General features: G+C 47.4%; 1 protein-coding gene across 4 annotated transcripts in view; it reads left to right on the top strand.

Moving 5' to 3' along the window:
- TMEM241 (transmembrane protein 241) overlaps window positions 1-26,083 on the top strand; it is a 190,822-nt gene that overhangs the window by 105,690 nt on the left and 59,049 nt on the right. For all 4 annotated transcript variants that reach the window (XM_073679169.1, XM_073679167.1, XM_073679165.1 and 1 more), the window contains one exon: window positions 12,998-13,032. In XM_073679169.1, coding sequence (XP_073535270.1) covers window positions 12,998-13,032 — 35 coding nt within the window. The remainder of the gene's footprint in view (window positions 1-12,997; window positions 13,033-26,083) is intronic.

The following is a 26,083-nucleotide window of genomic DNA, read 5'->3' as shown; positions in this document are numbered from 1 at the left end:
CTGATAGGAGGTGTCCCATTTTCCTCCCAGTCCTTAGTACTTGTAGGGATTCCTTCCCCACATCTATAGGTCTCCGTACAGACTAGCTTAGGACTTTAGCAGGTCTGATCGCAGGATCAGGTTCCCTGTTACATCGTAGGGATTCAGCTGAGTTCTATCGTAGGGACAGATTTCCTCTCTTTCCTTAGCTCTGGTAGCAGAACATAACATTTGCGTTCCAAAAGTCACACAGTGCTCCTTCCCTTCTGAAACCGGACGTGCGCCCAAACAGTGTTTTTTCCCCACATTTGGGGTATCTGCATACTCAGGAGAAATTGCACAACAGTTTTTGGGGTCCATTTTCTCCTCTTAGCCTTGTGAAAATAAAAAAATTAGGGCTTAAAGATCATTTTGTGGAAAAAGTTTGATATTTTTATTTTCACGATTATAAACTTCTGTGAAGCACCTTGGGGAGTTTGTGGTGCTTACCACACATCTACTTAAGTTCCTGGAGGGGTCTAGTTTCCAAAATGGTGTCACTTGTGGGGGGTTTCCACTGTTTAGGCACATCAGGGGCTCCCCAAACGCGACATGGCGTCCGCTAATTATTCAGGCAAATTTTACATTCAAATGGCGCTCCTTCCCTTTCGAGCCCTGCTGTGTGCCCAAACAGTGTTTTTTCCCCACATATGGGGTATCTGCGTGCTCAGGAGAAATTGAGCAACAAATTTTAGGGTCCATTTTTTCCTGTTATCCTTGCGGAAAAAAAAAACCTTGGGTCTAAAGTAACATTTTTGTGAAAAAAAGTTAAATGTTCATTGTTTTCTTCCACATTCCAAAAATTCCTGTGAAGCACCTTAAGGGTTAATAACCTTCTTGAATGTGTTTTTGAGCATCTTGAGGGGTGCAGCTTTTAGAATGGTGTCACTTTTGGGTATTTTCTGTCATAAACGCCCCTCAAAGTCACTTCAAATGTGATGTGGTCTCTGAAAAAAAAAAAAAAAAAAAATGGTTTTGTAAATTTTGTTGGAAAAATGAAAAATCGGTGGTCAACTTTTAACCATTATAACTTCCTAACAAAAATAACTTTGGTTCCAAAATTGTGCTGATGTAAAGTAGAGAAATGTTTTTTATTAACTAATTTGTGTGACATATCGCTCTGATTTAAGGGCATGAAAATTCAAAGTTTGAAAATTGCAAAATCTTGACTGAAAAAAACAGAATTGTAGAAATTTTAGTAAATTTATTAAAAAAGAAAAACTGAAATATCACATGGACATAAGTATTCAGACCCTTTGCTCAGTATTGAGTAGAAGCACTCTTTTGAGCTAGTACAGCCATGAGTCTTCTTGGGAATGATGCAACAAGTTTTTCACACCTGGATTTGGGGATCCTCTGCCATTCTTCCTTGCAGATCCTCTCCAGTTCCGTCAGGTTGGATGGTGAACGTTGGTGGACAGACATGTTCAGGTTTCTCCAGAGATGCTCAATTGGGTTTAGGTCAGGGCCCTGGTTGGGCCAGTCAAGATTGGTCGCAGAGTTGTTCTGAAGCCACTCCTTTCTTATTTTAGCTGTGTGCTTAGAGTCATTGTCTTGTTGGAAGGTGAACCTTCGGCCAAGTCTGAGGTCCAGAGCACTCTGGAAGAGGTTTTCATCCAGGATAACTCTGTACTTGGCCGCATTCATGTTTCCTTCAATTGTAACCAGTCGTCCTGTCCCTGCAGCTGAAAAACACCCCCCTAGCATAATGCTGCCACCACAATGTTTCACTGTTGGGATTGTATTGGGCAGGTGATGAGCAGTGCCTGGTTTTCTCCACAGATACCGCTTAGAATTATCACCAAAAAGTTCTATCTTCGTCTCATCAGACCAGAGAATCTTAATTCTCATAGTCTGGGAGTCCTTCATGTGTTTTTGAGCAAACTATATGCAGGCTTTCATATGTCTTGCACTGAGGAGAGTCTTCCGTCGGGCCACTCTGCCATAAAGGCCCGACTGGTGGAGGGCTGCAGTGATAGTTGACTTTGTGGAACTTTCTCCCATCTCCCTACTGCATCTCTGGAGCTCAGCCACAGTGATTTTGTGGTTCTTCTTTACCTCTCTCACCAAGGCTCTTCTCCCACGATTACTCAGTGTGACTGGACGGCCAGGTCTAGGAAGACTTCTGGTGGTCCTAAACTTCTTCCATTTAAGGATTATGGAGGCCACTGTTCTCTTAGGAACCTTGAGTAATGCAAAAATTCTTTTGTAACCTTGGCCATATCTGTGCCTTGACACAATTCTGTCTCTGAGCGCCTTGGGCAGTTCCTTTGAGCTCATGATTCTCATTTGGTCAGACATGCACTGTGAGCTCTGAGGTCTTATATAGACAGGTGTGTGCCTTTCCAAATCAAGTCCTATCAGTTTAATTAAACACAGCTGAACTCCAATGAAGGAGTAGAACCATCTCAAGGAGGATCACAAGGAAATGGACAGCATGTGACTTAAATATGAGTGTCTGAGCAAAGGGTCTGAATACTTATGACCAGGTGATATTTCAGTTTTCCTTTTTTAATAAATTTTCAAAAAAGTCTACATTTCTGTGTTTTTTCAGTTAAGATGGGGTGCAGAGTGTACTTTAATGAGAAAAAAATGAACTCTTTAGAATTTACCAAATGGCTGCAATGAAACAAAGAGTGAAAAATTTAAAGGGGTCTGAATACTTTCCGTACCCGCTGTATATGACTCGCCCCCTGGGCCGTGGGGCACTCGGATCCGGGCAATAGGGAACGATGGGAGTAGTAGTGGCAACCCGGTTCCGTGGCTCAGGGTGGTCAGGCCAGTGGTAGTCCGTTATGTGCTATTGATTATGTCCGACTACGCCACCCGTGGATTGCGGTTATTAGGAACCGCCACTGCATGCAGACCGCTGGGGCTGATGAGGTGTGCAGCTAGGGTAGTGTGACTCCCCACGGGAAGAGTGCGGCCCCAGGGCAGTATAATGGATGGTGGGAGTGATGGTAGTGAGAGTCCCAGTGTAAATAGTGCTGGAGGAGCAAGGAGCACACAGACAACAGGTTGCAGTCCAGGGTCTTTACTAGAGCAGGTAAACTGACCCACAAACAGTCCCGGCTAGGAGGGGACCTGGATGTCTGAGAGCAACAGGGAAATTGGCCCTGGTCAGGGTGAGGGTGTAGGCCTACCATGCTTTCTGTGCTCCTTCTGGATATCTCCTTGTTATAGGGTAGCAGCCCACGTTTCCGAGCTTTCCGTGTATTCTCGCCTGTATGGCCTGCGACGTGGGTTCCTTTCTGCTCCCAGCCTTGTACGGCTCTGCTGGTCCCTTCTGTTGTGGCAGGGCCTCCAGGCTTCTTAGGCCAAGGAATATACAGTCCCTTGCGGACTGGTTCTCTGCTGGAGGATGTGGAATCCTCCCAGCCTCAGACACCAAAGTCTGGTAAATTAAGTCCTCTTTCTGCCAAGACAGGCTCTCTTCGCCTCTTGTCTCTGGCTTGTGGCTCTCCTCCTGCCACACTTCCTCTTAGGTGCAATACAAAACTGTCTGTCCCTGCTCTGCTCTGGGACACGTCTCAGTCCTGAGACAGGCCTTCAAGTTCTCTCTAACCCTGCCCCCAGCACCAGCTTTTATAGGGGCAGCCTGCTCCCCCTACTGGCCTGAGACAGGAGGTACTGCATGCTAATGTTCCCCTGACTAGAGAACCTCCCCCTTGCTCTCAGACACAGCTTTATTACATTTTGTGGCATCCAGGCCAGGCTGACACATTCCCCCCTAGTAAAATTTAGTACTCCGGGACTAAACAGTAAACAAAGACAATATGCATGACTATAAAACATTAACAGACAGACGACGCACAGCTTGAGTTCTTAAGGTCACAGTGTGGTCTGTGACCGGGTGTCCATATCACCAATACAACGGGGAGCCTTAACCAGGTGGGGGTCTGTCCTACCCCAAGTCCTTTACAGTCTTAGTTCCTTCCTTGGTTAAGCTCCGAACGCAGTCCATAAAAGGTCCCGGTTATAAATAGTCTATAACCTATGAGTCCTTACGGTAACTGCAAGAAACTGAAACACAGAATTACCAAACAAGCATGTAACTAGGCAAACATTTCAACAGTTGGTAACGGTTATTTACTATTTTAGTACACTCTATATTTTCCAGCGAGCGGGTATCTGCCCCTTTGTGCTCCTGGTTGACCTCCTTAACCCCCTTTCTGGTGGTGGACCAACCTGGCTTTCCCCACTAGCGTTAGGGGTACAGCTACCAGCTGGGTGTACAGGTAGGGCAGGCAGCTGTCTGCGGGTTCTTTGGCTTACCGCAGGCATGGCAGGCTCACTGTCAGCAGAGGGTTGACTCTCCTGGGCTGCTGGTACAGGCTCTTCTGCCTCTGGAACCGCTTGCTCCTCTTCACCTTCCGGCTCTGGTGTTGGTTGTTGCTGTGCCGGTTGCAGGAAATGCAGGACAGGTACCACTATGGCATCATTTATGCGAGTCCAGGACTGAGGGAACTCTCCGAGAACGGTGCTGATAATTTCTTCCTTGTCCTCTGCGGGTTCAAGGTCACTCTGATCCTCTTCTGCACTACGGAGTTGCTCGGGGCACCTTTTGAGGTGGTCTCTGGAGACGGTACTAGTGGTTTCTCCTCCGTCCTTGGTGATCACGCACACCTTCGGGTTGTCGTGATCAGACTGCAGTACGGTGTAGGGTTCCCTTTCCCACTGGTCGTCCAACTTATGTAGCCTTCTCTTCCGCTTCAGGACCTGCTCACCAGGTTCTAGGGGACCAGCAGGGGCGTGTTGATTGAAGAGTTTTTCTTGCCTCTCTCTCACCTGGGCCAGGCTATTCTCCACACTCTCCTGTACCTTCTTGTACTGCAGTTGCCTTTCCGTATCCCAGTCCGCATCCGGGGAGGTGTCCTCAGGTAGTAGGACTCCCATCTCCAGGTCTACGGGCAGCTTACCGGGTCTGGCTCGCATCAGGTAAGCCGGGGTGCAGTTTGTAGCGTTCACCGGGATATTGTTGTATAGGTCTATCAGGTCCGGCAGTTTTTCTGGCCACAGGCTGCGTTCCTCCAGGGGCAACGTCTTCAGGAGATCGATATCTATATTGTTCATCTTCTCACACATCCCGTTGGTTTGTGGATGGTAAGGCGTTGTACAAATTTTCTTACAGCCATAGAGGTTGCAGAACTCCTGGAAGATTTCAGCCTCGAACGCTGGACCCTGGTCTGTCAGGACCTGTTCCGGATACCCGTGTGGACGGCAGAAATATTGCTGGAAGTCTCTGGCCGCTGTTTGGGCTGTCAAGTGTTTTACCGGGACCACCACGAGAAAACGGGAATAGTGGTCCACGATTGTCAGGGCATAGATGTATCCTGACCGGCTGGGAGCCAATTTGACATGGTCCAGAGCTACCAGCTCAAGAGGCTGCGTGGTGTCGATGGGCCTCAAGGGTGTCTTCTGGCTGGTGCGGTCCTTCCTCCTTAGGTGACAAGGGCCACAGTCTCTGCACCATTTTTCTACAGCTCCTCTCATGCCGACCCAAAAGAATCTTCCTCTTAGCAGGAACTCCAGTTTCTTCCAACCGAAGTGCCCCGCTCTGTCATGGTAAGCCCCCAGGACCATAGCTGCATCCCGCCTTGGGACCACGACTTGCCAGGTCAGCTCGTGCGTCCGGTGGTTAACAATCCTTCTGCACAACTTGCCTTCGTAGAGGAACAGCTTGCTCTTCTCCTTCCATAGCTGCTTGGCTTCCTCTGGGGCATCTGGATCTAGGCGGGCGTCTTCTTGGGTCAGCAGATCTTTCACCAGGCGGATGGCAGGGTCACTATCTTGGGTCTCGGCCCAGCTGTGTTGAGGTAGGGGGTTGATCATCACGGTTGTTAGATCCTCCTCCTTCACGCGGTGGGAGTATTGAGCGGCTCCATACCGGTGAAACGCGGGGAGTTCTACCTCCTCCAGCTCTTCTGGGTCTTCGTCACCTTCAGGTAAGTGAGGCATTCTTGATAGGGCGTCCGCGTTGGCATTGGTTTTGCCTGCCCGGTACTTGATCACGAAGTCATAGTTGGAGAGACGGGCCATCCACCGCTGTTCTAGGGCACCCAGTCTTGCATTGTCCAGGTGTGTCAACGGGTTGTTGTCCGTGTACACGGTGAACTTTGCGGAGGCCAGGTAATGCTTGAAGCGTTCCGTCACGGCCCACACCACCGCCAAGAATTCTAGCTTGAAGGAGCTGTAATTCTCCGGGTTCCTCTCGGTGGGCCTCAGCTTCCGGCTGGCGTATGCGATCACCCGTTCTCTGCCCTGTTGGTTTTGGGACAGTACGGCTCCCAGTCCCACATTACTGGCGTCTGTGTGGAGAATGAAAGGCTGGCCGTAATCAGGGTAGGCCAGGATCTCATCCCCCGTGAGGGCCATCTTTAGCTGGCGGAAGGACTCCTCTTCCGGTTTATCCCACTTGAAGGGTGGCTTTTGACTTCGGGACTTAGACTGTCCGATCAGGAGGTCCTGCATTGGAGCTGCCATCTTGGTAAACCCGGGGATGAATCTTCGGTAGTAGCCTACCAACCCGAGAAACTGTCTCACCTCTTTGATGTTCGAGGGGCTTGGCCAGCTCTTGATTGCCGTGACCTTGTCAGGGTCGGGGGCCACTCCCTCCGCGCTTACCACATGCCCTAGGTACTGGACCTTTGGTTTCAACAGGTGACACTTCGATGGTTTCACCTTCAGGCCATAGCCTGCCAGGGCTTCGAACACCTCAGCCAGGTGCTTTAGGTGGTCCTCGTAGGTCTTCGAATAGACGATCACGTCGTCCAGGTAAAGGAGGACCGTCTCGAAGTTTCGGTGCCCTAGACAGCATTCCATCAGCCGCTGGAAAGTCCCTGGTGCGTTGCAGAGCCCGAAAGGCATACAGTTGAACTCACTCAGTCCCATCGGGGTGGTGAACGTGGTCTTCTCCTTGTCAGCCTCTGCCACAGGAACCTGCCAGTACCCGCTAGTAAGGTCCAAAGTAGAAAAAAAGTTAGCTGATTTTAGTGCGGCTAAAGACTCCTCTATTCTAGGCAGCGGATATGCGTCTTTGTGGGTGATACGGTTGATTTGTCTATAGTCCACGCACATTCTCATGGTGCCGTCTTTCTTTTTGACCAGAACCAAGGGGGCTGCCCAGGGGCTACAGCTGTCTCTAATGACCCCAGCTTCTTTCATCTCTCTTAGCATGCCCTTTGCGTTCTGGTAGTGTGCAGGGGGTACAGGTCTGTGTCTTTCTTTTATCGGTGGGTGGCTCCCTGTGGGGATGTGGTGTTCTATCCCTTTTACTCTGCCGAAGTCTAGCGGGTGCTTACTAAAGACTCTCTCGTACTCCTGTACCACCCGGTAGACTCCTTGTTTTTGGTGCAGGGGAGTGGAGTCAGCACCCACATGGAGTTTCTGGCACCAGTCCTCCTTTTGTTTCTGGGAGCCATTACCCTCCGCCTGTGGAGATGGAGGCAAGGGTTCCACGGCCCTGATGGCTTTGTGTTCGACAACAAACAGTTTGGCGAGTGTAGCGTACCTGGGTAAGAGTACTTCCCTCTCCCCAATTTTGAGGATGCGGACGGGCACCCTCCCATGACGGACATCAACCACCCCCCGGGCTGTCAAAATGGTGGGCCTGCTGTCTGAGTGCACGGGTTCTACCATGGCTTGGTAGTCTCTACCTCTCAACCCGATTTCAGTCCGACACCAGATCATCATTTCACTTTTGGGAGGCATGGAGATGGGGAATGGGTCACTCAGTCTTACGCTACCGATCTCACCACCAGACAGTTCTACCTGCTGCCGTCTCATCAGGGCTTTTATCTCCTTGTTGATGATGCTCAAGTTACTGTCTGGATACCGTGTGATATCAGCATCAGTCCAATACTGCTTAAAAAGTACATAAGGGATAGTGGTTACTTGTGACCCAGTATCCAGCAAGGCGCTCATGGGGATACCGTCCAGCACCACGGGTAAAACCGGGCGCCCCCCAACGTACTTATCACGCCAATTATAAGGGCCTGGTGATCTTATGCCTGGGGGTTGGCCCTCTGCCCCAGGTTGGACCCGTTTAAATTATAGTACCTGGAAATATGTCCGGGCTGGTTGCATCGACGGCAAATGGGCTGTCCATCCTCTGCGTAGCGGTCTGTGGGCCTCCCTCGGAACGACGGGATCCTCCTCTGTCGACGCCACGGGACATCCTCCGGACTTGAAGCCAGCTCGATGGGTCTTGACGGGTCCACTTGCAACGCCTGGACGGTCCTGGTCAACGCCGCGACGCTCCTGGTCAGCTCCTGGACTTGGTGGTGCAGGTCTTTCGACGGGGCTTGGTTCAGGGCCTGTGCATCAGCCCCCACGGGGTCCATAGAGGAGGGCGCCGCCTCCTGGTGGTAGGTGAGAGCAGGGCGCCGGGGGTTTATAGCGCCACTGGTTGCAGATTCACGGAGCACCCTTATGGCCCTGTCCTTAAATTGGGCAAAGGTCAGGTCGGGGTTCTGAAAGAACATGAGGCGCAGTTGGGCCCTGTGGGCGCTAGACAGCAGACCTTCTATGAATTGTTCTGTTAGCAGCTTATCCGTTTCCTGCACACTGCCAGGGTCAGTTTGTTGAATAGCCCTCAAGGCTTCCTGCAGATTTAGGGCATAGTCTCTGATGCTGTCCTGTGTCCGCTGCTTACATCCATAGAACCTCATTTTAATCTCAGCGGAGGTACGTGTGTCAAAGGTACCCCGCAGCCGGGCCAGAATACCCTTCACAGTCCTTTTCTCCTCAGTGGGCCATGATTTTACCTCCCTTTGGGCTGCGCCAGTTAACTGCCCTGTTAGTATGCTGACCTTCTGTTCCTCTGTCAGAGGGTAGACTTGGAACAAACTGTACAGCCTTTCATTAAAGTCAGGGCATGGGGCTCCCCTGAGTACTTGGGCAGCCAGGCCGCCCCAGGGATGTAGGGCAGGGAAAAGGGCATCACCGCTGCTGCAGCTGCGTTGGTGGTAGTGGGCGCCTCTGTGTCCGACATCTTCCTCCCCCCTAGTTAATCGTGGCCTACTTTCCGACGATCCTCTTCGGTAGGCCGCTGCTGCTGCTCTGGACGAGGACCTTGCGTCACGTCCTGATGACGTCAGCGTCGCTCTCTCTCCCTTCCAGGACCTTGCGCAGCGTCGGTGCGTGGGGCGGAGCTTCAGGTCTCGCGTGCTTTCGGCGTCCACGCCCCTTTTCTTCCCGCGCGGCGTCCTGAAGATGGCGTCTGACGGCGGGAAAACAGCTGAAGATGGCGGGAACCGATATGGAAGATGGCGGGAGACGGCTGGAAATGGCGGGAAACGGCTCCGGACGGCGGGAAACCTCTTTTCAGGTAAGTGCAAAGTCTCTTTCAGGCACGCAATACCCGTTTGTGGCGGGTTGGTTGCAATCCTGCCGTCTACGTCAAAGCTGACTCGCCCCCTGGGCCGTGGGGCACTCGGATCCGGGCAATAGGGAACGATGGGAGTAGTAGTGGCAACCCGGTTCTGTGGCTCAGGGTGGTCAGGCCAGTGGTAGTCCGTTATGTGCTATTGATTATCTCCGACTACGCCACCCGTGGATCACGGTTATTAGGAACCGCCGCTGCATGCAGACCGCTGGGGCTGATGAGGTGTGCAGCTAGGGTAGTGTGACTCCCCACGGGAAGAGTGCGGCCCCAGGGCAGTATAATGGATGGTGGGAGTGATGGTAGTGAGAGTCCCAGTGTTAATAGTGCTGGAGTAGCAAGGAGCACACAGACAACAGGTTGCAGTCCAGGGTCTTTACTAGAACAGGTAAACTGACCCACAAACAGTCCCGGCTAGGAGGGGACCTGGATGTCTGAGAGCAACGGGGAAATTGGCCCTGGTCAGGGTGAGGGTGTAGGCCTACCGTGCTTTCTGTGCTCCTTCTGGCTATCTCCTCGTTATAGGGTAGCAGCCCACGTTTCCGAGCTTTCCGTGTATTCTCGCCTGTATGGCCTGCAACGTGGGTTCCTTTCTGCTCCCAGCCTTGTACGGCTCTGCTGGTCCCTTCTGTTGTGGCAGGGCCTCCAGGCTTCTTAGGCCAAGGAATATACAGTCCCTTGCGGACTGGTTCTCTGCTGGAGGATGTGGAATCCTCCCAGCCTCAGACACCAAAGTCTGGTAAATTAAGTCCTCTTTCTGCCAAGACAGGCTCTCTTCGCCTCTTGTCTCTGGCTTGTGGCTCTCCTCCTGCCACACTTCCTCTTAGGTGCAATACAAAACTGTCTGTCCCTGCTCTGCTCTGGGACACGTCTCAGTCCTGAGACAGGCCTTCAAGTTCTCTCTAACCCTGCCCCCAGCACCAGCTTTTATAGGGGCAGCCTGTTCCCCCTACTGGCCTGAGACAGGAGGTACTGCATGCTAATGTTCCCCTGACTAGAGAACCTCCCCCTTGCTCTCAGACACAGCTTTATTACATTTTGTGACATCCAGGCCAGGGTGACACATATACAGAGTCAATTATTTTACAGTGAATGTTGATTTGCAATCCTAAGCTTATTGTCAGTTCTGGCTTGTTATACCCACTCCCCAGCATTGTCTTCCTCCTGGAGGGTTGAAACGCCTATATAAAGTGACGGAATAGCTCATTGTTGGAGGTGTATTTTAAAAATAGTCTTGCATTTTTTATAAAGTCCTTCTGAAATATGCATGCTGAAGCTTGACTATTTTGCTTTAAGCGTTCGATACACTATACGAAGATTCACTGAAAGAGGTTCCAGGCTCGTGGAAAATGTATGTCTTTGCATCATGAGTACATATGTGCTGAAACTGATAAATAACTACCGTATATTCTCAGCCTCTAAGTTTGTATATGATATATCTTTTGCAAAAACCAAATGAGCTTCCATTACTGTGTCTTGTTTGTAGACACCATTTGTTAGCTGCTGCTGTTATGATAGTGTGGGGTCCCAAATGGGATACTCAACCTTACAATGTCTATGTGCCCATATATGATATATTTTTCTGTATCAATGATTTGTCTTCTAAACAGAATTATCGCTTAATTTAAGGAGTGGCATACATGCCATGCACCACATCTGTTGTCTGTTTTAAACTCTTTTTTTTGCTTCTCGGCAAGTAGGCAGAGGCAAACAGGGTAGCAAAACATTTTGCTCCAAAATTATGGCGCACCAATATTGGTGTAAACTAAGGCAGCCACAAGTTGTTATACAGTTAGGCAAATGTGTCTAAAGATGCGTAAAATTTAAAGTTGACCGCATTTAACACATCTTACAACAGTCTAGTCGAAGTTTAAAGGGGTTCTTCGAGAAATGTGATAAAAGAAAGAGAAAATATTTGTAAATGTTAAACATTTTTTTTAATTACTTTTTATTTAGCAAAAGGTTATGTTTTATGTAGTGCACTTTGTCAGGATTGTAAAGATGGCAACTTCCATCTAGCATTGTGCAGCTGTCCTAGGACGAACTGCGTGAAAAGCAAGACAGACGTCCTCACTACACTGTAGTAAAACTGTCAGGCTGGCTGAGATGGATGTTCATTCTCTGTCAGCTAAAGAAAGGTGTTTATGGTCTCCTTTATTCCAAATTCACTCAGTGTCCTGTCAGGTTGACTTAACAGAGGAATGTAAGTTCAGGTATGCCTGACAGGACGCTTCTCTGACCTGACGAGGACATATGTCTCAAGCAGATATTCTTTACTCAGCCCGTCCTACTGCGTGTCCTTTGAAATCTTCGACAGGTGTGCACTGAATTATGGCATTTCCCATTTTTAAAACCCTGACTGAGTGAAGTAGATGAAGCATACCTTTTTGCTAAATAAAGGTATTTAGAAAATATGTTAATATTTAAAGTACCACTCCATTGGGTTTTTTTTTTAGCCCTGGAGTGGCGCTTTAGATGTAAGCCCCCTGCCCCCATTCTTGTACTCACCTTTTGGCAGCTTCACCTTTTACCAACGCCTCTTCGGTCTCGCTGTGCCATCTTGTGCCCATAACTTCTGATTGGCTGGAAGTCAGAACTTGCGTAACAAGAGCTCAATGCAAGTCTATGGGAGCCAGAACGAGGCTCTCATCTATAATATAATCAGGGATGTGCCCTTCTGTCCGAAGCTTCTATAGACAGCGCAAGCGCAATGCTCCTGTGCAGTCTGGCTGCAGACAAAACGACACATCCACATCCCAGACAGGAATGAGCAGTCTGGTGCCGGAGATTGTGGTATGCGTAGGCACTGAACGCATACTGCGATGTCCTGCGCCATAAACACATACCTGTTCAGACCAGAGGCCGGGGGAGGCGTGTGGCACTGGAATCGGCACCTGCGCACAGCGTGATAATCTGCGCCATTTTAGTGTAGACAAATTGTCTTTAACAAAATGGCGCTGGACAAGGGGTATGCAGCATGTTCGTACTCCTGCACCATTTTGATGAATATACTCTGTACATTTGTCTTCAATAAAATGATGCTGGATATCGTGCTATGCGTAGGCGCTGATTCCGGCACCACTTTAGTAAAATAATGCAGGCGACGCACTGCAGGGGAGCGATGGAAAGGTGAGTAGGAGTGTTGGGGTTATTTTTATTGATGGATGGGGGAGCACATAACAGGATGGGGGACCAGGATTGGGGAGCATATTCCAGCATAGGGGGCCAGGATGGGGGACCATAAAAATGCTCACCACCCGGGCATAGAACGGGTTCAATAGCTACTAGAGATATACTGAAAAGTGACCTCCGTGCCGCTCCATGAAACACTAGAGCTGCTGGCAGGTCACTTTTCGACGGGAGCGACACTGGAAAAGGATGAAGGCGGCAGGTGAGTATGAGACGGGCAGGGGAATTACATTTAAAGCACCACTCTAGCAGTGCAATAAAAAAAAAACTCTTTAAATGTGTATTACTTATTTTAACCCCTTTAAATATTCGACAGCTTAAACCACTCTGCCCCAGTGTTACCAATGTTGGAAGACCCGTATAATTTTTCTTTTATTTATTCCTCTTTTTTTTTTTTTATCTTTGCAGTGTTTTATTTTTGGCCTTTGCTTCACATCCTACTGGTAAGTCAATTATAAATGTAATATTTTTTTTATTTCCTTTAAACAAAGCTAATATTTGATGTTTTTCATTATTTGTGTTGTTCTGTAGAGCTGACATATGTTGTAACAGGTTATCTCACCATAGTCATTTAAGGCATATGGCATATTAGTGAAATACAGTGGATATAAAAAGCCTATACACCCCTGTTAAGATGCCAGATTTTTGTCATGTAAAAGTCACTCCGAGAAGCAGTGTCACATTTCATCTGTACAAATCCATTGAGAAACAAACAAATAATTTTGAGGGGGAAAATAAAAATGAAAAAAACTAAACTAATTTGGTTGCATAAGTGTGTACACCCTCTTGTAATTGGGGTTGTGGTTCTGTTTAGAATTAGCCAATCTAATTTAAACTCATGTTAAATAGTAGGCATTACACAACTGCCATCATTTACAGTGATTTTCATTAACCCCATATAAAGTTTACCTGTTTTAGTAGGATTTCCCTGACATTTTCTTAGTTGGATTTTACCTCAAAAGTTATATTCTGTTAACAGCTTACAACACAGCAAAGGGATCTCATTGTTTAAAGTTATCAGTCTGAAAAGGGGTACAAAATGTGTTTCCAAAGTATTGGATATACCATGTAGCACTGAGAAGATGGTAATCAAAAAGTGGCTTAAGTTTGGCACAACAATGACATCAACTTCAACTGGACACCCTCAAAAATTGATGAAAAAAGAAAAGAAAACAATTGGTCCAGGACACTGTGAAGAGGCCTACAGAATCATTAAAGGAGCTGCAGGAATTTCTGGCAAGTACTAGTTGTGTATTGCATGAGACAAAAATATCCCATATTCTTCATATGTCTCTCTTGTGGGTTAGTGTGGCAAGACAAAAAAATTTTCTTACAAAGAAAAACATTCAAGCCTGGCTATGTTTGGCCATAACTTACATCAAGTCTGTCAAAAGCATGTGGTAAAATGTGTTATGGTTGATGAGACCAAGATTGAATGTTTCTTGCCATAATTCCAAAAGGTATGTTTGGCGCAAAGTAATCATTGCGCATCACCAAAAGAACACCGTACCCACAGTGCAACATGGTGGTGGAAGCATTATGCTTTGGGACTATTTTTTAGCAACTGGAACTAGGACTTTAGTCAAGGTGGAGGGAATTATGAACTGTACCAAATATCAGTCAATTTTGCAACAAAACCTCCAGGCCTCTGCTAAAAAGCTGAAGATGAATAGGAATTTCACTTTTCAGCACGAAAACAACCCTAAGAATACCTCTAAATCAACAAAAGTATAGCTTCACCAGTAGAAGATCAAAGTTTTGGAATTGCCGAGCCAGAGTCCAGACCTGAAAATCTGTGGGTTGTCCTGAGAAGTGTGCTATGCACAGGAGATGCCCTTGCATTCTGACAGATTTGGAATGCTACTGCAAGGAAGAGTGTGCACGGGTTGCCAATTCTAGATGAGCCGTGCTGATAGACCCTACCCAATAAGACTGAATGATGTCCTAAATACGAAGGGTACTTCAACAATATATTAATTTAAGGGTGTGCATGTTTATGCGCCACATTATTTTACGTCTTTATTTATCTTTTTCCACCTGAAAATATTTGTTTATTTTTCAATTGAATTGTACAGATTATGGGTGACATTAAAGGTGGAAAACGCCCTGAAAGTATTTTATTTTGTATGATTTTTTTTTATGTGAAAAAATTTGGTATTTTAACAGGGGTATGTAGACTTTTTACATTCACTTTATGCCTTTAAAGGGAATCTGTCATCAGCTTTAGACCCTGCTTCCAACAGAATACATGGCTGTAAAGGTCTTGATAATGGATACTTGTAAAGCCCTGAGGCTTTTCTCCAGTTTTGAGAAATCCTATTTTGAACTGATACGCTAATGGGGTTGTAAGGGCACTGAGGGCGGACCAATATAGGGCAAGTGTATCAGTCGTCTTCACTGACCTGCCTCCTATTTTACCTAGCCCCGCACTACTAGATGCATTATGTAAAATAGGAGGCAGGTCAGTGAAGGTACAGTGAGCTGTCATAAGAGCATACAGATGAATATATAAGAAGAGCACCAGATAGAGCGCCCCCCACAGGCCGCCCCGAATCACGAGCATATCATTATCTCCAAACTGAAAGTAAAGATTACACAAGAACCACAGGACAGATTTCATCAACCAAAGTATCATTTTAATCAGTGTAACGGCGCCCAACTGACAGTGTATGTAGATTACTGAGCGCAATCCTGCTGACTGGTGCGCTTTAATGAAGACCTGCTACCACCAGGTCAGTAGAGGCCTGTTTTATTCCTGCTACTCCCCTGAGTATTCAGTTTTTGTTTGTTGCATGTTTTTGTATTTTCTTTTAATCCGACATGTCGTTGCAGAGATGTGGGACTTTTTGTTTAGTACTAAGTTTTGTGGTCTTTACCAAGGATTGTGGAAGGGGATAGATATATCTCACAGCTTTTATGGAGGAATCTTTAGGCTGTTCTTCATTATTTCCCTTTGATTTTTTATGTCGAATAAAGTAGAATACACGGTACTTTCACGAAAATTTAATGATAAAACCATTGACAACAAAATATAAGACAAAGCATGATTCATACATGATTTGCAATGAGTGGGAACATTAGTGGAAGCTAGTCCAGTAGTATCCATTAGTAGTATCCAGCTGGAACTATAGATGTATCGAGCATTCAAACATTAATGATAATAATGGGAAATCCCAAGTAGAAGGTCTGCCTAGTGCCTGCAATGAAAAAAGGTATATATTTAGATTTAAAAAGGGCACTTACTGGATTGCTGTCATGAAATGAGGTATATTCGTTACTATATATATTTTATATCATATGTATATTATATATATGTACTATATGTATTTGTTCAAAATTATTTTATACATTTACTGTCAGTTTCTGCTGAAGGTCTGATTATATAAGTCCGAAACGTCATATGATTATTTGTGGATTATCACAGTAAAATCTGAATTTACTTTCTACACAAGGAGTGCCAAGTCCTGTATATTTCTACTCTTTAGGGCTCATGCAGACAAGTGTATAAATCGGACGTGTACTGTCCAATTTTTAGTCGAACATCACACTGACCCATGTTATTCAATAGGGCACTTCAGATGAATGATTTTTTTTTCTCCGTCCGACTGTCTGTGGCAAAAAAATGACAGCTTGCACCACTTTCTTCTAAGTCTTGGATAAGACTCACCCATTCAAGTCTATGGGTGCGTAAAAAAAATAACATATCCCACATCGACCATCCATGTAGCATTTTACGGATACATTTCTATTATAAACCTAGAAGTACATTTTTTAGTATAGTTGTATGAAAATGGATCTCATGGAACTTCAGATGGATGTAAAAAATGGACATGAAATGTATGCAATTCGGATGAAAATTCGAAAAAAATGTTTGAGTTCTCTGGATGAAACTGGATTAGTTTTCATATGCTTGTCTGCAACCGGTCTTAAAGAGGTTGTCCACTACTTTATCATTGATGACCTATCCTTAGGATAGGTCATCAATATCTGAACGGTCAGGATTTGACACCAGGCACCCCTGCCGATCAGCTGCTCTTGACGTTGTTGGTGGCGGCGACCACCGGCCGGAGCTTCTCAATTACGGAGCTTCTCCGTCTGCAGATTGACTTGAATATGAGGCGAATGTGCAGTACCCGTCCGCGGTCATTATTAGAACGCAGAGCAGATCTGCAATTGAGTAGTTCTGGACGCCGAGAACAGCTGATCAGCGGGAGTGTCGGGTGTCCGACCCCAATCGATCACACATTGATGACCTACCCTTTGGATAGGTCATCAGTGATAAAGTAGTGGGCAACCTCTTTAATATGAGAACTCAACAGCAATACACTCTTTATTAACCCTGCATTCTGCTAAAGTGAAAGAATTCTGTTTTCTGTTATTTGAAAAAAATGTAACATTCTGTTCCCTCTTAAGGACCAAAAGTATGCCAAATACAGAACCTTCTAAAACTATACAATGTAGGGCCAGCTCCTCATTATCTGGGAGCACTGTTTGGGGTATTTTTCATGATACTTTTGTCTTTATTGTGATTTTCACTAGCAGTGTTCACTAGGGTTTTGCGATATGATGAAGGGGAACTTTAGTGTTATGTAACTTTCCTGATTAAGACAGAAAACCGACAGTGTAACAGAGAGGAAAAATGCTTCCTGACTAAACCGCCCCATGGAAAAAAGTATAGAAGACAAACGGTGCCCAGAAATCTATATTAGCATATATTTTCATCCCAACCCCTCTATACACATACTCAAACAGCTGAAACCATGTTCTCAGTTGGCAGAAGGGTGTTAATCTTCTGCCAGACACCTCTGAGGGATGCCTGCTCTCTAAGATGTATAGACACCATTGGAAACACTTATTTTTTTTATTACTTAAATTCTTGTACTTTGGACTAAAAAGAAAATCAGTTTTGCAGTTGGGTTTCATTAACTTTTGCATCACTTGGCTTATGCAAGCTTTGTTTCACATTGGTGGGTGCTCAATGACTTAAAATGTTTTCCATTGCAAGGAAAGTGGACCTCAAACACTTTTATATACCTAACATTACAAACTGAGCAGGTAATCGCCCTCCCAGAGTCCATTGCTGGCTCTCCTCTGCTGTTCTCGGCGTTTTGGCTGCAGCTGTGATGTCAGTGCACATCGCTGCTGCAGCCAATCACTTAGCTTACTGGCTTATGCAGTCTGTTTTGGCTCATTGATTGTCTGCAGCAGTGATGCAGACTGTCAAATAATGGTTCCACTGCTGCCAAAACACCTAGACCCAAGCCGCAGTGGAAAGCCAGATCTAAACCCTGGGAGAAGGAGAGTACCTGCTCTGGTTGTATAATAGTGTTTCGGATCCAGTTTCCTTAAAGTGGAAAACCCCTTTGGCTGAGCTTGATGACTATTATCAGCATTTTTCTGAGCTGATTTATGAAGATCAGCTGTGGTTTGTCATCATAAATTAGGACACAGGAACTCTGAAAAAAAAATAAAGGAATTCTTAGACACCTCATTGTGCAGCCAGCGATATACGGTGCAACAAAGAAACTATAGAGGGCACATGATGTAAAATTTATTTAAAAAAAACACCTGCAACGATGACTTTAAGCGCAAAACACATGCATTAAATACATTATTAAAACAAATCCCCAAAAGGTGTGCCTAACTGGTGAACTCCTTTGATATTCTAAAAACAATAAATTCCTTACAATTAGCAAAGTCTCAGGAAAACTTATTTTTTTTCTCTGACTATTAAGTACAAAGAAGACTATTACAGCTGATTATGACAACCGTTCACTTTCCATTTTGCAAGTGAAGTAATTACATTCTGTATATACAGGGATCAATGTATGCAGCACGTTCATATACAATGAAATGTAAAAGTTTGAGCACCCCTGGTCAAAATTACTGTTATTGTGAACAGTTAACCACTTCGCGCCAGAGCCTGTTTTTGCCTTCGTGACCGGGACAATTTTTACAATTCTGACCACTGTCACTTTATGAAGTAATTACTCTGGAACGCTTCAACGGATCCCCCTGAATCTGAGACTGTTTTTTTGTGACATATTGTACTTCATGATAGTGGTAAAATTTCTTCGATATCACTTGCGTTTATTTGTGAAAAAATCGGACATTTGGCAAATTTTTGAAAATTATGCAAAAAATCACTATAGATCGCGGCATATAGAACATAGCAAAGGGTTAACATCATTGGGACCTGATCCAATCAGGTCCCAATGATGTCCCCTGTCAGAGCTAACGCTCTGCACCGGAATCGCAGCGCTTGCAGGACCCTGGGGGTCCTGAGCGCTGCGGGACCACCCACCGTTTTTAAACGTCGGCGCTGCACAGAGCCCAGCAAGCGCCGACGTTTATCTACAGTGGGCGGTTGGGAACCGGTTAAGCAAGTTGAAGATGAAATGATCTCTAAAAATCCCAAAGTTAAAGATGACACATTTCCTTTGTATTTTAGGCAAAAATATATATATATATATATTTTCATCTTTTACATTTTAAAAATTATAAAAAGGAAAATGGGCCAATGCACCCTGCATTGTTAGTACCTAGTAGCACCCCCTTTTTCAAGTATCACAGCTTGTAAACACTTTTTGTCGCCAGCCAAGAGTCTTTCAATTCTTGTTTGAGGGATTTTCATCCATTCTTCCTTGGAAAATTCTTCCAGTTCTGTGAGATTCCTGGGTCGTCTTGCATGCACTGCTATTTTGAGGTCTAGTCACAGATTTTCAGTGATGTTCAGATCAGGGGATTGTGTGAGCCATTTAATACCTTCGGCTTGCACCTTGTGAGGTAGTCTATTGTGGATTTTGATGTGTGCTTAGGATCATTATTAGTGCTGAGCGAGCACTAAAATGCTCGGGTGCTCGAAGCTCGGGCCGAGCTCACCGTAATACTCGGGTGCTCAACCCGAGCAACGAGCCCAATGTTAGTCTATGGGAGACCCGAGCATTTTTGCGGCGGCACCCCCGGCAGTCTGTAGAAAGCCTAAAAAGTGCCCAAAACGATAGTGACAGTGCACAAATGACATGGGGACAGCATGGTGATCGCCCCAGGAAGCATTTCTGAACCCCAGGTCACTGCTGTCAACAACGTGGTCAGAGGTATTAAGCCACTTTTACGGGCTCACAATAAATGTTCAAAACCGAAACTGAAACTGTTTTCCTGTGAAATATGTTAAGGAACATCTTTTCCAGGGTAAAGACTTGTGTATAAGGTAAAATAAATAACAAAAAACAAAAATACTCCTCCACACCTTGGGCTATGTTCACAAGTAGCATTTTTCATGCGTTTTTGCACTTTTGTATTGCTTTCAACCGTGACCAATGCATTCACCGGGAAATGTCATTTTAACATTTTACAACCTTATCTGGCCATGTGCTGTGTGACACATGCATACAGTGCTGAAAAGACATGGGAACAGCATGGGGAAGACTCCTGGAAGCATCTCTGACACCCAGGTCACTGCCTAAAAGTGTGCCCATCAGAAGTGATCCTTGCCGCATCAGAAGATGCAGACTTGCAACTATCCCTGTGCAAGTCCTTGTCCCAGGGTAGTGTTCAATTGTACCTCCCCCATTCCTTGCAATGCAAGCGCAAGTATGCAGCCAACCACCCACCCGCAGGCTGCAATACTATACTGCTAGCTTGCACTTGAAATGGGGCCTTTTAGTTTGGAGGAGGCCGAAGCTGGCCACTACCTCATGGCTGCGTCGGCGGCGAGGTCTCCATACTCCGTCCCCAGCCGCCACTATTTGTCCCAGGAACCTTCCCCACTCTTTTCTTAGCCTGGCCTGCTTTAGGGCAGCATTGGACGAGCCCACCAGACAACCAGAGACTCCTCCTGTGGGCCCTGGCTTCTCCATCAGGGAAGTTGAGAGTGCCAAGATGAGGAGCATGATGATGATGATAGAAGTTAGCATCTGCTTTGTTTTCTTGGAAAGCAAGCGTAAGTGTGCAGCCTGCCACCCACCCACCCCCAGGCTGCAATAGCATACTGCTAGCTTGCTTCCACTTGAAATGAGGCCTTTTAGGCTTGTGGAGGCAGACGCCGGCCACCATGTCATGGCTGCGTCGGCGGCCTGGTGTCCACACTCTGTCCCCAGCCGCCCCTATTTGTCCCAGTGCGCCTTATACACAAGCGCGCATACCAAACCATTACCTGTGCCCTCTCCAGTGCATTTAGTGGGAAGGACAGCCTATTCCGCTGTAGTGTGTGCACATGCGAAGATGCCTCCCGCCCTGCACCTGTCGTTGCAGACTTGCAACTATCCCCGTTCTAGTCCTTGTCCCAGGGCAGTGTTCAATTGTACCTCCCCCATTCCTTGCAATGCAAGCGCAAGTATGCAGCCTGCCACGCACCCACCCCCAGGCTGCAATACCATACTGCTTGCTTGCTTGCACTTGAAATTGGGCCTTTTAGGCATGTGGAGGCAGAATCTGGCCACCACGTCATGGCTGCGTCGGCGGCCTGGTATCCATACTCAGTCCCCAGCCGCCCGGTGGCCGGGTGTCCACGCTTGGTCCCCAGCCGCCTGGGGACGGCCGGGTGTCCATAAACGGACCCCAGCCACCCCTATTTGTCCCGGTGCGCCTTATACACAAGCGCGCATACCAAAACATTACCTGTGCCCTCCCCAGTGCATTTAGTGGGAAGGACAGCCTAACCAAAAACACGTGGACAAGTGAATGTGGCCAGGGATGGTCCATCTCACTGACGCCTTCACACTGGGTTAATATTGTGGAAGCCGGGACACAGTTGGACACTGGGATGCAACACGTCCTCCAGACATAGAGGATTGCGGTTCCTGGGTCAATCAGGCTTCAACACAAAGTTCAGAAGGTAGACAGCAGCAGTGGTCGGCCTCCTACACAACGAGTAAATTATTCATGATCATGAGGCCATCCATCTCCTTAGCTTTCTGTTCCTTGGAGTGCAAGCTCATGTATGTAGTAGCGGCTAGGCCTGAGGTGGTCAGCGTTTTGGCGCGTATCCTACCTCCTCCGAGGATTGCTGGATGTTTTCCTGCTACTATCCCTGTTCTATGACTCCCGTTAAAACAAAGCTTCAGATGATGAATGATGGATGACGTGGTGGCAAAGGAGAGAGAGCAGGAGGAACAGGGACCATTCACATCAATATCAGGCCAGTCAACCACACATGTCTTGTAGAATATGTTTCTGTACCAAAAGAAGCGGTTCGGCTACACAGTTATAGGGCATACAGTGAGTGCAATGCCTACCAAAAATTTCTAGGTACTTCAATGCCCCTTGGAAGTGACATGGAGGTCAGAGGGCCTTAAGTAAACCGTTTTTTCCATTTATAGCAACTGGGTCTCCTGTACACTGTTGGCCTAAGCAGGGAATGGAAGGCTTTCCAAAAATTATGAGGAACTGCAATGCCCCTTGAAACAGACGTGGATTACAGTGTACTAAAAACCTTCTACCCATTATTGGGGAGTGGGTCTCCATTAGTGTTCGCCTATGCATTGAAAAGCAAAAGCTGACTAAAATTAGGAGGAAATGCAATGCCCGTTGGAAGAGTCGTGGAGGTTAGAGGTAATTAAAAACAACATTTCAATGCCCCTTGGAAGAGCTGTGGAGTTCAGAGTGGTTTAACAAGACGGTTTTAATGCCCCTTGGAAGAGACGTGGAGGTCACAGTAGCTTAGCAAGACGGTTTTAATGACCCTTGGAAGAGACGTGGAGGTCCCAGTGGAATAAAAAGACAATATCAATGCCCCTTGGAAGAGTGGTGGAGGTCCCAGTGGAATAAAAAGACAATATCAATGCCCCTTGGAAGAGTGGTGGAGGTTACAGTGGAATAAAAAAATAATATCAATGCCCCTTGGAAGAGACGTGGAGGTCCCAGTGGAAGAAAAAGACATTATCAATGACCCTTGGAAGAGACGTGGAGGTCACAGTAGCTTAACAAGACGATTTTAATGCCCCTTGGAAGAGTCGTGAAGGTCTCAGTGGAATAAAAAGACAATATCAATGCCCCTTGGAAGAGACGTGGAGGTCCCAATGCAATAAAAAGGCAATATCAATGACCCTTGGAAGAGACGTGGAGGTCACAGTAGCTTAACAAGACGATTTTAATGCCCCTTACAAGAGCCATGCAGTACAGCATATTAAAAACATTATTTCCATTATTGGGGAGTGGGTCTCCCATAGTCTTTGCCTATGCCTTCCAAGCAAAAGCTGCCAAAAATTAGGATGGAGGAACTTGCAATGCTGGCAACACGGACCACGGTCACCCTGGTGGTGTGGTGGTGGAGGCTGAGGATAAGGAGAAGAGCAAAAAATAGGCGAAATGAGGAAGCGTATACCCATGTGTGGGTGTGAAGCGGTGCATGGGAATACACCTCCCGAAATAACACAGTGGATTTGACTTTGTTACTCTGCTGTCATTTGGTGGTGATGAGAAGTCTTGCCCAATCCAGCCCTTGTTCATTTTGTTAAGGGTCAGCTTGTCAGCATTGTCAGTTCACAGGCGAGTGCGCTTATCAGTTATAATTCCCCCAGCGGCACTAAAAACACGCTCCAATAACACGCTAGCGGCAGGGCAGGCCAGGCCTCCAAGGCGTACAGAGCGAGTTCATTCCAAGTGTTGAGCTTGCATACCCAATAATTAAAAGGCACAGAGGAATCACGGATGACGCTGGTACGGTCGGCAAGGTACTTCCTCACCATCTTTTGAAACTTTCCACTCCTTGTGAGAGTACCCCGCGCCTCAGGGCCTGTAAGCTGGGCGGGTCTGAGAAAACTGTCCCAGAACGTTGACAGTGTTCCCCTGCCTCTGCTAGATTGGAGTTGCGTCTCTCTTGCCTGTACGCCTTGGTTGGGCAACGAACTGTGACCTCTGCTGCTAGCGTGTTCAGATGGGAATTTTTTTTTTAACAGTCCTGCAGCAAGGGCCTTTTGGTACTACCCTATTTTTGTAGACCTCTCCACCTCAGGAATAAGAGAGTGAAAGTTCTCCTTGTAGCGGGGGTCTAAAAGTGTCACCAACCAGTAATGACTGTCACCCAACATTTTGACAACGCGAGGGTCACTGTTAAGGCAGCGTAACATAGTCAGCCATACGTGCCAGACTGGTAACGGGCAAGACTTCCGTGTCCTCACCAAGATGACGACTGACCATGCTCTCCTCCTCCTCCTCCTCCCCCCTGTCCTCAGGCCACCCACGCTGAACCGACGGTATGACAGTTCTACAGGTACTACCGTCTACAGCGCATGATACCAGCTCCTGTTCTTCCTCCTCCTCCTCCTCTCCCTTATTGTCCCCCAATGCACGTTGGGATGAGATGAGGCTGGGCTGTGTGTAATCGCCCGCTACGGCTTCTTGATCCATCTCATCATACTCTGGCTGCAATGCCTCCTCCTTATTTCTCTGCAGAGAGCGTTGCAAAAGACAGACAAGTGGGATGCTGACTCTAATGATGGCATCATCGCCACTCACCATCTTGATGGACTCCTCAAAGTTTGTCAGGATGGTACAAATGTCAGACATCCAGGCTACACTCCTGAGGTGTTATGTGTGGAGTCTGACCTGAATATCGACAGCCTTGTTATAGCTGGTACTCCACAGCTGCTCTCTTCTGCTCACAAATCCTTTGCAACATGTGGAGGGTAGAGTTCCAACGTGTGGGGACATGACACACAAGTCGGTGTGCCGGAAGCTGCAAACGCTGCTGTAACACAGCAAGGGTGGTAGAAGCTGTAGCCGACTTCCGAAAATGAGCTGAAAGGCGGCATACTTTGACGAGCAGATCTGTTAACTCTGGGTACGATTTAAGAAACCGCTGAACCACGAGGTTAAGCACATGAGCCAGGCATGGTACGTGTGTGATCTCGCCTCGCCTCAGAGCCGCCACCAGGTTACGGCCATTGTTACACACGACCATGCCTGGATGTAGGTTCAGCGGTCTCAGCCACAGATCTGCCTGCTCTTTCACAGCTGTTCACAACTCACAAGCAGTGTGAGGTTTATCACCTAAGCTTATGAGTTTCAGCACAGCCTGTTGCCGCTTGGCTGAGGCTGTACTGCAGTGCTTCCAGCTTGTAACTGATGTGGTGATATCTGAGATGGAGGCTGAACATGAGGAGGAGGAGGAGGATGATGCGCAGGAGCTGTACACTGTTGGGGGCAACTCTGACTGACATAGGGCCCGCAGTCCTCGGTGTGGGGAGGATGTGTTCCGTCCCAAGGTCTGACTGGGTCCCGGCTTCCACTATGTTTACCCAGTGTGCCGTCAGGGAGATGTACCGTCCCTGGCCACAAGTACTTGTCCACGTGTCCGTTGTCAGGTGGACTCTCCCAGTAACTGCATTGTTGAGGGCACGGCAGATGTTTTGAGACATGTGCTTGTGTAGTGCGGGGATGGCACACCGTGCAAAATAGTGTCGGCTGGGGACCGAGTACCGAGGGATGGCCACCGCCATAAGGTTGCGGAAGGATTCCGTCTCCACCAGCCAAAAAAGCAGCATTTCCAACGCAAGCAGTCGTGAAATGTGCGAATTTAGGACTGTGGCCTCTGGGGCGTTGGCTGCGAATTTGTGCTTTCGTTCAAAGGTCTGGGATATGGACAGTTGAACGCTGCGGTGGGACCTGGACGTTGATGCTGTTTCTTGAGAAACTGCCATAAGAAGTGAAGACTGAGAGGAGGGGGCATCTTTGCATGCAGTATGGACAGGGGTTGCCCTGCACGCACAACAGGGGGTTCTCTTACACGCACAACAGCGGAAGAAGCAGTGATGACACCCGCTGACACTGGTCGTGGACCCTGGGGTTCGCCCCACAAAGTCGGGTGCTTTACTGACATTTGCCTGGTCAGGCTGGTAGTTTTGTCACCCCTGCTGATGCTGGCCTGGCAAGTGGTACAAATGGCCTTTTTGGGGTTATCAGCAGAGTCTTTAAAAAAATTCCAGACTCTGGAAGACCTACCGGTTGTACTGGCAACGTCCCTCGTGTTGGTGTTACGGGGAACGGTTGCCCGCCTTCTGTGTGCGGCCACCACACTGCTTCTTCCTGCCTGTTGGAGTACTCTGCCTCCCTCCCCCTGTGTGCTGCTGGCCTCGCTCTCCATGTGCTCCTGCCATGTTGGGTCAGTTACTAGATCATCTACCACCTTCTCCTCTTCCACTTCCGCACCACGGTCCTCCTCCTCACTTCGTGGCAATTGTGTCTCTTCATCGTCCACCTCTTGTGACAAATTGCCAGCATCGCCTTCCTGTGGCCGTGGCTGTTCAAATATTTGGCCATCGCTACATCTGATCTCCTATTCCACCACTTCAAGCGGAGCAGGCGAGGGGCCCAAATATGGAATTGGACCAGTGAACAGCTCTTCAGAGTGTCCAACTGTGGGATCAGTTGCTGTCTGTCGACACTCGGCATGGTGGGAGGAAGGAGCATCAGGGTGAGGAGGAGTATGCAGTCGAGACTCACGGCTACTAAGACTTGACCGTGTGGAAGACAGACCGGAGGTGGTGGTGCCCA

This window comes from Phyllobates terribilis, unplaced genomic scaffold (assembly GCF_046119375.1).
Source record: "Phyllobates terribilis strain yellow unplaced genomic scaffold, ASM4611937v1 Scaffold_4__5_contigs__length_816908805, whole genome shotgun sequence".
NCBI classification, from domain to species: domain Eukaryota; kingdom Metazoa; phylum Chordata; class Amphibia; order Anura; family Dendrobatidae; genus Phyllobates; species Phyllobates terribilis.
The sequence above is the reverse complement of the archived record's forward strand: the minus strand, read 5'-3'. Positions and strand labels throughout refer to the sequence as shown.